General features: G+C 50.9%; 1 protein-coding gene across 1 annotated transcript; it reads left to right on the plus strand.

Annotated features, from left to right (window-relative positions):
- The first annotated feature begins 272 nt into the window (after positions 1-272).
- Pla2g4f (phospholipase A2 group IVF) lies at positions 273-13,745 on the plus strand. Its single transcript, XM_038331384.1, has 20 exons — positions 273-383; positions 1,221-1,293; positions 1,892-2,028; positions 2,105-2,233; positions 2,529-2,569; positions 2,817-2,859; positions 3,292-3,358; positions 6,521-6,690; positions 6,811-6,912; positions 7,068-7,108; positions 7,319-7,454; positions 9,766-9,902; positions 10,075-10,297; positions 10,899-11,013; positions 11,190-11,327; positions 11,405-11,512; positions 11,644-11,838; positions 12,135-12,301; positions 13,043-13,229; positions 13,489-13,745. The coding sequence occupies exons 1-20, from the start codon at positions 273-275 to the stop codon at positions 13,743-13,745; spliced, it is 2,577 nt and encodes an 858-aa protein (XP_038187312.1).
- Positions 13,746-14,396: the final 651 nt, after the last annotated feature.

The raw sequence follows: 14,396 nt of genomic DNA on the forward strand, positions 1-14,396 counted from the left end.
GGGGACCGGAGTGCTAAGCAGGACCCCAAGAATGTCTTGGAAAGGGACCAAGTTGCCTCTTGCCTGGGGAAAGCCGGCTCCACTCACTTCCTGGAGCACTTCAAACCCCACCCCCAACCCCAGTGGCCACCCAGCCATAGTCCTTGGCAGAGCAGTTGCTCCACCCTCCCCACTCCTGTGCCTCTTGCCAGACCTGAGCTTCAGTGACTGTTACCAGAGAGGGTGACTCTGGAAAGCAGGCAAGCGTGCTGCTAGGACCTGGGCTGCTGGCCATGCCCTGGACCCTCTGGCCGAAGTGGCTGGTAGGCAAGGGACTGCCCCTTCTCGGGGCAGTGCTGCTGCGGAAGAGAGAAAAGCGGGGAACCCGATGGAGCCATTGCTGGGTAATGTATTCATCTCACTTGGGAAGTGTCGATGGCAGAGTCCTGGGAGATGATCCCTGTAGGGACTAAGCCAGTCCCTGCACTGGGTTTTGATTTAGGGTGGAACATACCACAGACAACCTGGGCAAGCTCAAACTAGAGAGATGAGCCAAGGCCTTGGCCCTAGAAAGTGATCTCCAAAATGAAATCATGGCAAGACCTGTGACCATTGCCTTTGATTGGTTTGCCCCAAATGTGCTAGACAGGTCGTATAACCCATTGTGAAGAAAAGGGATGGGGGATTGTTGGGGTTCTGGGAGGTAGAATGATACCCAGAAGATTGCGATCTGGTATTATTATCTTTTTTGAACCCAATCTTCAATCTAGTGACTTGTCAGACCAGTATAAACTGGGTGACTACTTCTCTTCACCTTCCCACTCCCTCCCTGCCTTTGCTTGGTCTTGGTCTTCCAGCCCTTGCCTAGAAGCCCATGGGCATGGTAGGTTCTGGCTTTCTCTTTTAATGTTTAACTTTCTAAAATACATCCTACCAGTTCTCGGGCCATGTGGAGGGAGCAGCTGCAGTTTGGTCATATAAATCCTAAGTGGCTTAACTGCTCATAATGGCATTTAATGTTGAGCAGATCCAGGTTCCTCACTAAACCTGACTGTCCAACACCCTGGGCTCTGCAAACGCTTCCTAGAGCTCTCAGCACAGGAGCATCAGTGACCCTGGACCAGGCAAGCGCTGTGGTTAAGACAGAGTAGAGGAGGAAAGGAGCCAGAACACACTTGAAAGAGGAGATCAGGCTGTCCCTGGCTTCCTGGAACCGAGTTTCTTGGGTTCTGTTGTTTCAGCGGGAAACCCACCCATATTACGACCTACAGGTGAAGGTGCTGAGGGCCAGAAACATCCAAGACACGGATCTGTGTGAGTGAGTCTCACCTCCACCTTCTTTTCTCTAGGCTGTTCTCAGGGCTCTGTGTGTGTGTACACGTGCGTTCATGCGTGTTTGCATGTGCGTGTGTGCACGTGCGTACAAATATCCCCCCCCCCCCGATAGGGTGAAGGGCTGGTGTTAACTATCAAGGGAGGCTGCCCTGGTGTGGGGTGCACAGACAGGCAAGGGCACCGGAGGGATGAGTCGAGTAGACTCCAGCCTCCTCCTGACCCAGGAGGCTCTGTTGAGGGTGTGTTAGGCTCACATTGCCACAGATCATTGCCTGCTTTCTGGGAGCTTTGGTGGTGTTCACACGGGGCACAGAATTTTACTGCCTGAATCAGGCAGTTTCAAGGAGTTACTCAATGATTTATGCTGCTACATGACCCTTTGAACTGTGGCTGCTGCTGCAGGATTTCTTGTCAGTTGAGTGGGAGGTATACCTGGCCAAGGTAGAGCTGGGAACACCAAAGCTCCCAAACCTGCCCCAGGCAGGTAGCCTCCTATCCCCTTGCTCCTTTGTTTCCAAGCCCAGCCTCCTCCAGGAAACCTTTTCAGCAATGAGGGTCCTTTCCCCCTCTCCTACAGTGTCCAAAGCCGACTGCTATGTCAAACTGTGGCTGCCCACAGCTTCTCCTAGCCCCTCTCAGACAAGGACGGTGACTAACTGCAGTGACCCAGAGTGGAACGAGACCTTCCATTATCAGGTCCATGGTGCTGTGAAGGTACAGGCCAGAAAGGGGCTGGGCGTGGAGGCCAATGAGTTCCTTCACAACACTGACCTTTCAGTCCTGTCCTCAGAATGTCCTGGAGCTAACCCTTGGTGACAAGGATATCCTGAACAGTGACCAGCTCTCCAGACTTTGGTTTGACCTGAGTAGTCTCCAGCCAGGCAAACCTCACACAAAAATCTTCCCTCTGAACCAGCAGGTGAGGTCTACCTGGGTTAGCAGTAAGTAAATCTCCAGGAGAGAACCCCACACTAAGTCACTGACAGGCAGCCATCTTGGTTTGACCCTGGTCACTGCTGAGTCTGGCACAGTAACTGGAACATATTTATGAATGGATAAAACTCTGTGGAAATGCTACTGCTCCCTTATGCCTATGAGGTACCATACCAGACTCACCTCCTAAGCCCGAGAGCTGAGCAAAGGTGGGAGGCAGGGGCAACCCCTGAGATTTTTGAAGGTTTTTGAAAATTGACACCTTGCTCACCCCCATGTAGGATTCACAAGAGCTGCAAGTAGAATTTACTCTGGAGAAGAGGTGAGTCCAAATAGAGCTGTTACTTATCCATTCATTCCAAGTGCCAGGCCTCAAGTCCTTCACTTGCCTTGGAGGCCTGGCTTCAGAGAGAACAGCTTGGTTTTCACACTTACTTGTGTGTTGGGTGACAGATCTCCCTATCCATAATTCTGTCGTGCTTCCCAGGCTTCTGTGCCTGCTTAGAACATACTGTTTCAACAGTCATGGTAAGGGGGGTGATGGCCCGTGAACCCTTCCTCTTTTACAGTCAGAAGCCTGTTTCTGAAGTCATCACCAATGGAGTCCTGGTGGTGAGTGGGGAAGATGGGTGTGGGACTGGGGAGCAGGAGACGGGCTGAGTCCATGATGCCTCATGTCTCTCTAGAAGACACCTAGTCCTTCCCTAAAGGAAGCTGTACTAACAATGAAGAATAAGAAGCTACCTTGAGCCTATGTGGGCATCATAGACCCACTGCTCCTCTGGGACCCTGGCTACTGAGACTGCTGAAGAAGCCTGTGGGGCTCCATAATTCCTTTTTTTTTTTTTTTTTTAACCAATGCCCACTTCTTACGAGTCCAGGGGAGGAACATGGTACAACCTTGGGGATTGTCATAAAAGACCCCTGCCCTTAAGGCCCATGTCCTGGATAGCTGCTGTGCTCCTTGCCCTGGATATTCCTCCCTTCCTCTATCTTAGACAGACCCTTGGGTTCTCTGACTCCTAAAGCTTCTGCTTTCCTCAGGCTCAGCCCTGTCTGAAAATCCAGGTTACGCTCATAGGAGACAAGACAGCCTCACTTGGAGAGTACGGTGAGTCGTGTCCTCACTCTTGGAGCCTGCCTTCTTCCTGGGGGCTACGGCTGATGGGAAGGAGATGGCTCTCAATATATAATGCTTAAAGTGAGGAGAGGGCAGCAGGGGCTTGGCTAAGAGTGGTCTCCCCCACCTCTGTGAGCAACTGATCAGCCTGGACAGGGAATGCAGGAGAGCAGACTCAATTGAGCAAGTGCTTCTGAAGCCTTTGGTCACAGCCTGGCCACTCACATGTGACTGGCCCAAACAAAGTCAGAGAGCAAGGGGTATCGTCTGCCTCCTTAGAAGAGAAACTGAAGTCAGTCTGTTAGCATAGAAGATCTGAGAAGCTGGAAGAAGGCAACCCAAAAAGATAGCACAAATCTTGTTTCCAGTTTGTTCAGTCTGCCAGTCTTGTGTAAAACCAAGGCCTCAGCCTTCAATTTAAAACCTCAGTTTTAAAAATAACAAAAGGAGGGGCTGGAGAGATGGCTCAGTGTTAAGAGCGCTGACTGCTCTCCCAGAGGACCTGTGTTCAGTTCCCAGCAACCACATGGCAACTGTCTGTAACTCCAACATCTGACGCTCTCACAGACATACATGTAAGCAAAACACCAATGCGAATAAAACAGAAATAAATAAATTATTTTTAAAAAATAACAAAATGAAGCTAAGGAGAAAGCTCAGCGGGCAAAAGTACTTCCTACACAAACTTGAAGACCTAAGTTCAAATCCCTAGTATCTACTTCAAAACCTGAGGATGACCCCTTAGTTCTAGGGGGGTCAGAGACAGGAGGATCGGTAGAGCTTGTTGGCTGCCAGCCCAGCTCCAGGCTCAAGGAGAGACCTTGTCTCAAGGGAATAAAGTGGAGCATGACAGAGCAGGATACCAACATCCTCTGCCCTCCTCATGTGTGCACAGGCATGCATACTCACACACAAAACCTTAATGAAAATGACAAAATGTCCTAATCAAAAGTCATGACATCATGGGACCTTGGGCACTTCAAGAAAGAGATCTGAGCTAACTAAGAAACCTATGGCTGTATCATGGTGGCCATGTCTCCTGTCAGTCAGAACACTCCTTCATAGTTAAATACTCTTGAGGCTGCAGATTTTTTATTTCAAAAACTAAGGCACAGGGGCATTCCCCTACACATGTGGGAAGGGTCAGCATCCTCTAAAAACTAGCTCCACCATTATTTTGCCTCCTTTAGACTTTCCTAAAGGATCACGGGGAAGGAAGAATGTCCCCTCTATCCACCCAGTCCACTCTGATTGGGGCGGGGGAGGAAGATCATATTACCCTTTGAATATGTCACCCCACAAAAATATTCATAGAGTATTTAAAATCTTAAACTTACTTAAGTTTTAAAACTTAAAACCAACAACACAGAACTCAAAGTGCATCTTCCTGCTTTGTGGCAGCCTCTGCCATCTCCCTGCGAAGTGCTTGCTTTGATAAATAAACTGCTTAAAATGTATCTCTTGACCCATTTCATTCCTCTGAGGAAAAAAGAGCTGAGAAGACACCCCTAACAGCATGGCAAAGAGAGAATATGGGGGAAGTACAGGATTGGGGTTATTAATGCAGTCTGGCACAGAGGGGGAGAATCCTGATGTGGGGGGCAGAGCCTGGAGTGATAGGAAGATGTCCCTTCACACATGGAGAGGCGAGCCTGTGAGAGGAGTGTTACCATGGTGACATGGAGGGTCTGGCATGATGCTGGCCATATTCCCTCATGGCAGCCACGTAGAGTAGGTGCGGCCATCACACAGCCAGTACACGGAGAGCCAGGATCAAATACAGGTCCGACACACTCCAAGGACATTGCCTTCACCATAAGATCTGGCATTTCTGCAGTCAATGGCATATCTTAGTTGGCCTCCATCTCAGGCTATTGTAACCCGCCAGTGGGTCAGCTATTCAGGGTCCTCTGAAGGGGCGCTATCTGAAAGAAACATGGGGGGAGAAAAGAACGAGACCAAGCTGGGTGCACTTGTCAAGGTCTCAGTTTATTGAAGCAGGCTTCTGTCTTAAGTAGATGTTCGGCTGCACTTGGGCAGAGAGGGAGGGGGGAAACTTGGGCAGAGGGACTCAGCAGCTTCGGCAGCTTTGCAAGGTCAGTGGTTAGAACGTTAGCGATAAGCTACAGACAAGGGGGGCACTCTATGGTGCTTTTCGGACCTTGAGGCTCTAAGATTAGCACTCATTGTTTTAATTAACTTTGAGTTATGTCTCACGGTTAAACGTCAAGGCCCTATGAGAAAGAAGAGGCCTGAAATGGCCCCTAACAGGCTATGAACCTTGGTGGGAGAGAAAAAGCACCTTTCCTGGTGTCCCTCCTACCTCAGGGCTGCCGAGACTGGCTTCATCTTGTGCAAGGGTGTCATTCTATCTGGACCTCTGCTGTCCTCCAACCCTTTGGGTTATTGTTGCTTCTGTGGTGTTTGGGACCTAGACTCTTCTGCATAGCAGGGTATGCCTTGGCCGGGATGTCAGGCCTGGGAGTTCCTCTCTGGCATCTACCACCTCTCATAGCTGCTAGGAAACAGGGCAGGGAAAGGTGTTCCCACTGTTCTTTGCTTCCCCCACCCCCCAGCCTGGGTCTCCCCTAGCTTGAGCAGACCTCTGACCCCTCTGTTTCTGCAACATGTAATTCTCTGTGCCCGGAATGCCAGTTTGCCTTCTACCTCCTCTTCTGAGTCTCTACACTTTTCCAAGGTCTTTGACTTTAGGGAGCTAAGACCACAACAACTTACAGCATATTTCTGTGTTCTCTTTGGCCACAAACCTCTCTAAAAGCAAGGAACACGATGCATGGATGGAGTCAAGAGATCGGGAATACTAACAGTTGAAAATGGGTACTAAATGCAATAATGAATGGATATGTATGTAATTGGTTACATGTTAGGCAATTAAAATAAAAATTTCAAAATCACCAGCCTCATAGGCTGTGGGCTGCCCTCTTCCCTTCTCCCCTAGTATGTGTGTGTTTCCCATACTGTACCGGAGCTGATTGATTATAGAACCCAGGAGCTCTCGATGGGTCTTTCCCTGTGGTCAGGGTCCTTAAGTGAGCAGGGAGATGAGAGCTAGGGGTCTGGGGAAGAGGAGGAATTACTGTCACCTGAAGTGTCGCTGCCCACTTTGGCTCTTCACTGCATCTCTGCCCTCAGGCTCAAGGCAGATCCAGCTGGCAGTGCCTGGGGCCTATGAGAAGCCACAGCTAGTGCCTCTCCAGCAGACCAGGGAGCCAGATCTACCACCTACCTTTACCTTCCACGTGAACCCAGTGCTAAACCCCAAACTGCACGTAGAGCTGGAGGAAAACCTCCTGGTTCTACAGGTAAGCAAGCAGCGGTAAAGGGAAGAACAATGGAATGAGTCCACGTAGGAGAAGACTCCAGACCCCTGGAAGCAAGTCTTCTATGCCCCCCGCCATTGTTCCCTGGCATCTTCTCCACAGAGTGACCCAAACGACGAGCTGGAGGCTCAGACCAGCAAGCTGAGCAAGGCAGACATCTTGCTTTCCTCTCTGCCTCTCGGCCAGGAGAAACAGCACTCTGTGGTAAAGTTTCGTTTGGCTTTGGGGGCCCCTGCCTGCCCTGTGATCACTCAGAGAGGTCTGGGGCACACGCTGGCCAGTTACCTGAGCACCAAGGGTCAAAGGTTGAGGGTCTGACTCTTCTTACTCAGGGATGAAGGCACTGCTGTTTCTTTCAGGGCCGGGAGGTGGCTCTGAGTCTGAAGGCGGAGGAAATGAGGTGAGGTGGGATTGCTGGTGGAAGGCCTTAGGGCTTGACTAGAAGCGGGGAAATACCCCGGTGGGTTCTGCTTTCCTGCCCACTTGGGTCAGGCCACAGGGACCACCTCTCTGGTACTAGCAGGAAGTCCCCAAGGTGTGGATCTGTCCCTATGGAAACGCACTGGGCTCAAGGTTCTCCTCCATACTCCATTCTCCCCGTCTGAATCAGCTCTGAGGACTTAGACCTGCGTCTTGGCTTTGAGCTCTGCGATGGGGAGCTGGAATTTCTGGACAAGAGGAAGCATGTCGTATCCAAGGCCCTGCAGCGGGTGATGGGACTGAGTGAGGCTCCACACTGTGACCAGGTATGGGCTGAAAGATGAGCTCTAGCAAATCCAGCCTGTTCCCTTGAGGGGTCTTGTGTGCATAAGAGAGGCCAGGAAGCTCAGAGGAAGTAGAGGCAGCAGAGGATGGAGAGAGCAAGATGGCTCGTTCCCCTCGCTGATGGGTACAGTCAGCCGCTGGGGATCAGAATGAAGGCTTACACAGTCCTGGCTGGGGGTGGAGATCTTTAGCAGCTCAGGCTGTCACAACAGAATACTGCAGACTGAGAGGTTTAAACAACAGAAATTCATTTTCTCATGGGATCTCTTTCCTGGCTGGTAGACAGCTGCCTTCTTGCTGTGGTGTCGTGTGACCGTTCCTCTGTGTATATGTGTGTGTGTGTGTGTGCTTGTGTCTGTGTGCATGTGTGTACCTGTATGAGTGTGTCTGTGTGAGTGTATTTGTGTGTATGTGTATGTTTATACATGTATGAATTATGTCTGTATGACTATGTTGCTGTGTGTGCATGTGATTGTGTGAGTGTAGCATACATGTGTGTGAATGTGTGTGTGCATGTGCATGTGTGTATTGTGTGCATGCCTGTGTATGTATACATTCAGGAGTAGGAGCTGTCTTACACCACCTTCCTTTTAGGACAGAATCTCACTATGCAGTCCTGGCTGACCTCTAACTTGCTATGTAGACCAGGTTGGCCTCAAACTCTGCAGAGAACCAATTGCCTCAGCCTCCAGAGTGTAATGATTAAAGGTGTGTGCCACCATACCCACCTCCTCAAAGCTTTTGTTTTTTTTAATGAGATAAGTATTACTATTTACTATAGCTAAGGCCTAGCCTCATATGTAATTCAAACTAGTCTTGAACTTGTCATCCCCCTGCCTCAGTCTCCCAAGTGCTAGTATTCCAGGGATGTACTACCATGTCCAGTCCTCTTCCTCTTCTTATCAGGACATCAGTTCTATCAGACTGAGTCCCTCCTCTATGACCCGACTCTAAGCATATTACTTCCTTATAGGCTCTGTCAGCAGTCACTAGGAGGACTAGGGCTTCAACAGTGTCCAGGGATGTTTGCTGAAGTGGTGCATGGATGTAGAGGATACTGCTGGCATCTACTGAGAAAAGGCCAAAGATGCCACTGAAGGTCCTACACACAGTACAGAACCACAGGGAACCAGCTAGGACCAAGTGTTCACACTACTAACTGGATTTGGTGAATCAAATACACCTGTTGATAGATACCCTTCTGAAATAATGGCTAAGAGCTGCCTCTGAGACCAGGCATGGCGGTGCATGTCTGTAATGCCAGCACCGAGGAGGCAGGAACAGGAAGATCAAGACCATCTTTGACTTCATGATGAGTCTGAGGGCAGCCTGGGCTTCATGAGACCAGATCAGAAAATAAAATAAAACAACAAGACAACAGGCTGAGGAGATGTCTCAGTCAGTAAAGTGCTTGTCTGAGTTCAGATTCCTAGCACCTATGACAGCAAGGCATGGTGCCACACGTCTGTAACCCCAGCCTGGGGCCGGGCGATGGTTCCAGGCAGGTGCTTGGAGATAGGTGAGTCTAGTGTCTCAAAAAATGAGGCAGAGAACAACTGGAAACTGATGGAGGAGAGTTATCTATGTGTTACTTTCATTGGTTAATTAATAAAGAAACTGCCTTGGCCCAATAGGACAGAAAATTAGGTAGGCGGAGTAAACAGAACAGAATGCTGGGTAGAAGGCAGTGGGACAGACGCTTCAGGCAGTCGCCATAGTGAGTCGCCATTCCTCTCCTCTCTGAGATGGATGCAGGTTAAGATCTCTCCTGGTAAGCCACCCCTCGTGGTGCTATATAGATATATAAATATATATAAATATGAGTTAGTCAAAATGTGAGAGTTAGCCAATAAGAGGCTGAAACTAATGGGCCAGGCGGTATTTAAAAGAATACAGTTTCCGTGTAATTATTTTGGGTAAAGCTAGCTGGGTGGCGGGGCACAGCCCGCCGTTCCTTCTACAGGAAATGACACCCAGTTTTATCCCCAGGCCTCCATGGGCGCATCTGTTAATATGTGCACATGCTTAGAGCTATGTACGCTCACATCCACCATACAAAGCACACAGACTTTTTAAACAGACAAGCCGTCTGTGGGCTCTCCCTCTTGGGTTTGACAGCATCCCATACTGCACGCCCTTGGGCACACCACGAGTTTTGTCATCTGTAAAGTGCGAGGTTCACTGGGTTTCTGGGAGAATTCAGTGAGCTCATACGTAGAAGGTGCCTGCTGTGGGTAAGCAGCAAATACATCAAGCCCGGTGATGTTGCTATCGAATTATTGCTGTGTTCAGGTGCCTGTGATCGCCGTGTTAGGCTCCGGGGGTGGAACCAGAGCCATGACGTCCCTGTACGGCAGCTTGGCAGGGCTGCAGGAGCTTGGCCTGCTAGATGCTGTGACCTACCTAAGCGGGGTTTCTGGGTCTACCTGGTAAGTGAGGTAGGCTAGAACACAGAGCAAGAGTGAGCTCTGAGTGGGTAAGAAGGTCCAGGAGATGGGATGGAGTCTCTGATAAGGGGCTGGGTCAGGATGAGTGAGGGTGCAGGACTGCAGGTGTGTGTGACAAGCTTCCTCTAACTCTCAGCATCCCTTCCATCGACAGGTGCATCTCTACGCTCTACAAGGACCCATCCTGGTCCCAGGAGCCTTTGCAGGGCCCCATTGACCGTGCCTCGGCTCGAGTCTGCAGCAGTAAGATAGGGTTGATGTCCCCAGAGCAGCTGCAACACTACACCCGGGAAAAGGAGAGCTGGAAGAGCAGAGGCCAGACCATGTCCCTCACTGACTTATGGGGCCTCGTTATCGAGTATTTCCTGAACCAGAGGGTAAGAGAACAGGAAATGGCTACATTTGCCCCATCCCAGCTCCCTTTCCACACTTTCTTTCTACCTTACTTCTTACTCCTGGGGCAGAGCCCAGTAAAAGCACGTTTTGAAAATGGTTTCTGCCTGCCTCTGTAAAAACAGCCCTGACCCGCGCCACCAGGCGGTTGTTCTTAGAACTGCAGGCCCCGTCTGTATGAGACAGAAGATTCAGGGTAGTTGAGCCACACGTGTGGCTATTGGTTGAGTGTGTTTCAACTGGGACAGCTCATTTCTATTAAGTTACGTCTCCTAGTGATTTCCTTTGTAAAGAAATTAGGCTGACTTTTCAATGATCCCCTAAAACCGTCAGTCTAACTCTCTGTGTTCTGATATGCTTTCTGGAATGGCAAAGAAAGGAGAGGGTGTTCCCAGAGGCACTGGGACTATGGAAACCCCACAGGGGTCTGAGCTCTGCTACAGCCTAGAGCTACAGCCTGGCCTTGACAACACAACATATCCCGGATGGGTACACCATACCCCTCAGCGTACTGACACCAAGCCCTGGGGATAAAGAATGGGGATTCCCCACGAAGCCAAGCTGTCTGCTTTCTCTCCTGCCCAGGAAAACCCCGCCAAGCTGTCAGACCAGCAAGAAATAGTCAGCCAGGGTCAGAACCCTTACCCCATCTATGCCAGCGTCAATGTCTACAAACACATCAGTGCGGAAGACTTTGCAGGTGCCTGGGTATGGGCCCAAAGGAGGCAGGAAGCCGGCGGTAGGAGGGTGGAGCTATTAGACATAAGTGGGAGGTGCTCCCAAGCTGGGACCTTGGCAAATGGTTGCTTCCTCTGGTTTTCGGAAAGTCAAGGTTCCTGCTCAGTCATGAGGACCCTGGTTACTTTGTTTCCCCAGAGTGGTGTGAGTTCACCCCCTATGAGGTCGGTTTCCACAAGTATGGGGCTTACATTCCCACCGAACTCTTCGGCTCTGAGTTCTTCATGGGTCGGCTACTGCAGCGCTGGCCAGAACCCCGCATCTGTTACCTGCAGGGTGAGCCTAGGCTTGGAGGTTGGAGATGGGCAGGGTTAGGGCCCGTCTGTGATTCGGGGCCCTGTCTGTCTCTGTAGGCATGTGGGGCAGTGCTTTTGCAGCCAGCCTGAATGAGATCTCCCTGAAGATGGGAGGCTCAGGCCTGGGTTTCCTGGACTGGTTCGAAGAGCGCGTTAACGTCACAGGTGAAAGCAGAGGGCCCTGTCCAGACGCTACCGCTTCCCACTTGCCAGAGCCCGGGCAGAGGGACGAAGGATGAGGGAGATGGACAAAGGATGGTCTCACTTCTCACTGCATGTCACTGTCCCCTCTCTAGATGACTGCCCAAAGTCCCAGTTTCAGGACCCCACACGACTGCCTACCAGGGTCATCACCCCACAGGGTCCCGTCTCTCAGGCTATGTTGGACATATTCACCTCCCGCTTGACCTGTGCCCAGAACTTCAACTTTACCCGAGGTCTCTGCCTGCACAAGGACTATGTGACTAGTGTGGAGTTCATGGCCCGGAAAGGTACGCGGTGCTGCGGAAGGAGGGAACCCTAAGCAGATCCTTCCAGTATATACGTCTGGTTCACCGGGGCCAGCCCCGGCTTTTCTCTGGGTGTTGGAGGAAGTGAAGTCATGGCCCTCTGTTGCTGATGGGGAAGGCTTTTCTGGTTGCTCCAAGTTGAAAGGCAGAGTAGGCAGGCTAGGGTGAGGGACTGTATGGCCGTTGGGAGGCAGGAGAATTCTAGGGACCGACTGTGGGTGCAAAGAGAAGAGGGTCGCCAGCAAGAACGACTGCATCTATCCCGGTGCACCTTACAGACAGACACCCTGACGCTTACCCCAACAAGCTCACACCCATGAGGGAGAGCCTGTGCCTAGTGGACGGAGGCTTTGCCACCAACTCACCATTCCCGCTGATCCTGCAGCCCCGGCGGGCCGTGGACCTCATTGTGTCCTTTGACTATTCCTTGGAAGCCCCCTTTCAGGTAGGGAGGGAAGGGGAAGTAGGGTTCTCCTAAACTGAGTAGAGGGGGAGAAGGGAGAAAAATCTGTCCTGAGAGGCCCGGCTGGGTGTTTGGGTGTTATCTCTGGTGGTAGGTGTCTTTTAAACATTGTCGACAGTCCAGGTCTCCCAGCTGGAGGACTCTGGGATTCTGAGAGGGTGTGTAAAGAGGGTCTCAGCTGTCTTCTAGACTCTGTCCTAAAACCTGTCTAATTATGTTAGGATTTCCCTGCTTCACATGGGCCTGGGGTTGCTGTCCTTTGTTACTATGGTAACACTGGGCACTAACATCCTCTAAGAGGACATCTGCAAAGCGTGCCTCAGAATCACTAGGGCAGTAGACGGACGTCATCAATCACATGTGGGGTTGGCGGTCTTTCTTTGACCTCCTCTTTATCCTCCTTATCCAATGACTGCCTGGGACTGGAGAACAGAAAAAAACCCCTCCAACTTGCCCTTGCTATCAGCCCCTTAACAGGGAAGAGAGGAGGGACTAGCGAAGGAACAGCCTTACTAAGGGGAGGAAGGATGACATAAGAGGTCTAGAGGGACTAGCTTGACAGTTGGCCTTTGCTAATTATTGCTAATTCACTACACTCCCACTAGACACTTATTTCCAACTTTATTTGGCAAATAGAGAGGTGGCTCAGAAAACCACTCAGTCATTCAGAGACAGAGCTAGCTGAAGCCTGAGTCCAGACCAGAAGCTCACCTCTTTGCCCAGGTCTTGCAGATGACAGAGAAGTACTGCCTGGACCGAGGAATACCCTTCCCCCGGATTGAGGTGGAACCCGAGGACTTGGAGGATCCCCGTGAGTGCTATCTGTTCACCAAGGCCGAGGACCCCCGCTCACCCATTGTGCTGCATTTCCCCCTTGTCAACAGGACCTTCCGCACACATCTGACCCCAGGTAAGGGGAAATCCCAAGCCTGCTCCAACCAGCAGGGGAGGATGGAACACTAGCCTTCTGGAAGGCCTGGGCTAACCACTGTGGCCTCCGCTGCCTAGACCTTCGTGTTCTCTCTGAACCGTCTCTTTCTAATGGGTCCAAGAGTTAAGACGCTCTCTTCCAGAGAGCAAGCCAGAAATCCTGGGCAGGGGAGTGTCCAGGACCATAAGCTCCCAGCCAGTTTGTGTACTTTAGCCTAGCCTTGCTTTCTCACTCCCAGATAAAGAACGACAAACAGCTGAAGAGAAGGCCTTTGGGGACTTTGTCATCAATGGGCCAGATACCCCCTATGGGATGATGGATTTTACCTATGAGCCCAAGGAGTTTGATCGGTTGGTGGAGCTGAGTCGATACAATGTCCTGAACAACAAGGAGACCATAAAACGTGCCCTCCAGCTGGCCTTGGATCGGCGGCAGGCTGAGGAAAATGTTGGGGGCCATCCTGGTGGGAGTCAGAGGACTGTGGCAGAGATGTGATGGAGGGCCCTAGGCCAGGGCTTGCTGAGGGAAGAGAGAAGACGTTTCCTTCCCCGAGGTTCCCCAGGCTCCAGAGGTCTTGCCGGTGAACTTGGAATAGAACCTTCTCATTCCCTAGAGAAGATGGGACAGCCTATCTCTCCAGGAGTGCTTGAAGACACTGGGCAGGAGAGAGCAGATTTCACATTACAGTGGGGTAATATAAGTGTAGTGAGAACTAGGCATGAGCCTCATCAGAAGGCCCACCCCCTCCACAGAAGGACGTTGGTAAACCCTGGCTCTTAGAGTTTCACCACAGAGAGAGCTGTGGGCCGAGAACCAGCTGCCCTCCTTTTACTGAAACTGGATGAAGAGCTATAGCCACCCACACTTCCACAGTGACTCTGCTCTGATTCCTTCCAAAGCTCTTGGATTCAGTGATGTCAGGAGTAAACAGGAGTTGCCAGGCAGTGGTGGTGCCATTAGTCCCAGCACTCAGGAGGCAGAGGCAGGCGGATCTCTGTGAATTCAAGGCCAGCCTGGTCTACAAGAGCTAGTTCCAGGACAGGCTCCAAAGTTACAGAGAAATCGTGTTTCGGAAAATAAAAATAAAATAAAATAAAATGTTAAAAAGAATAAACAGGAGCTATATGGATTGACAGTCTATGTCAC

This window comes from Arvicola amphibius, chromosome 5 (assembly GCF_903992535.2).
Source record: "Arvicola amphibius chromosome 5, mArvAmp1.2, whole genome shotgun sequence".
Classification (NCBI taxonomy): Eukaryota; Metazoa; Chordata; class Mammalia; order Rodentia; family Cricetidae; genus Arvicola; species Arvicola amphibius.

What these genes read in the sequence shown, in the direction of transcription:
- Pla2g4f (XM_038331384.1), top strand. Translation starts at nt 273, where the DNA reads ATGCCCTGGACCCTCTGGCCGAAGTGGCTGGTAGGCAAGGGACTGCCC. An exon ending in GGGGTTTCTGGGTCTACCTG is followed by an intron (nt 9,903 to 10,074) that starts GTAAGTGAGGTA and finishes TTCCATCGACAG; the next exon opens with GTGCATCTCTACGCTCTACA. An exon ending in GGAGTTCATGGCCCGGAAAG is followed by an intron (nt 11,839 to 12,134) that starts GTACGCGGTGCT and finishes TGCACCTTACAG; the next exon opens with ACAGACACCCTGACGCTTAC.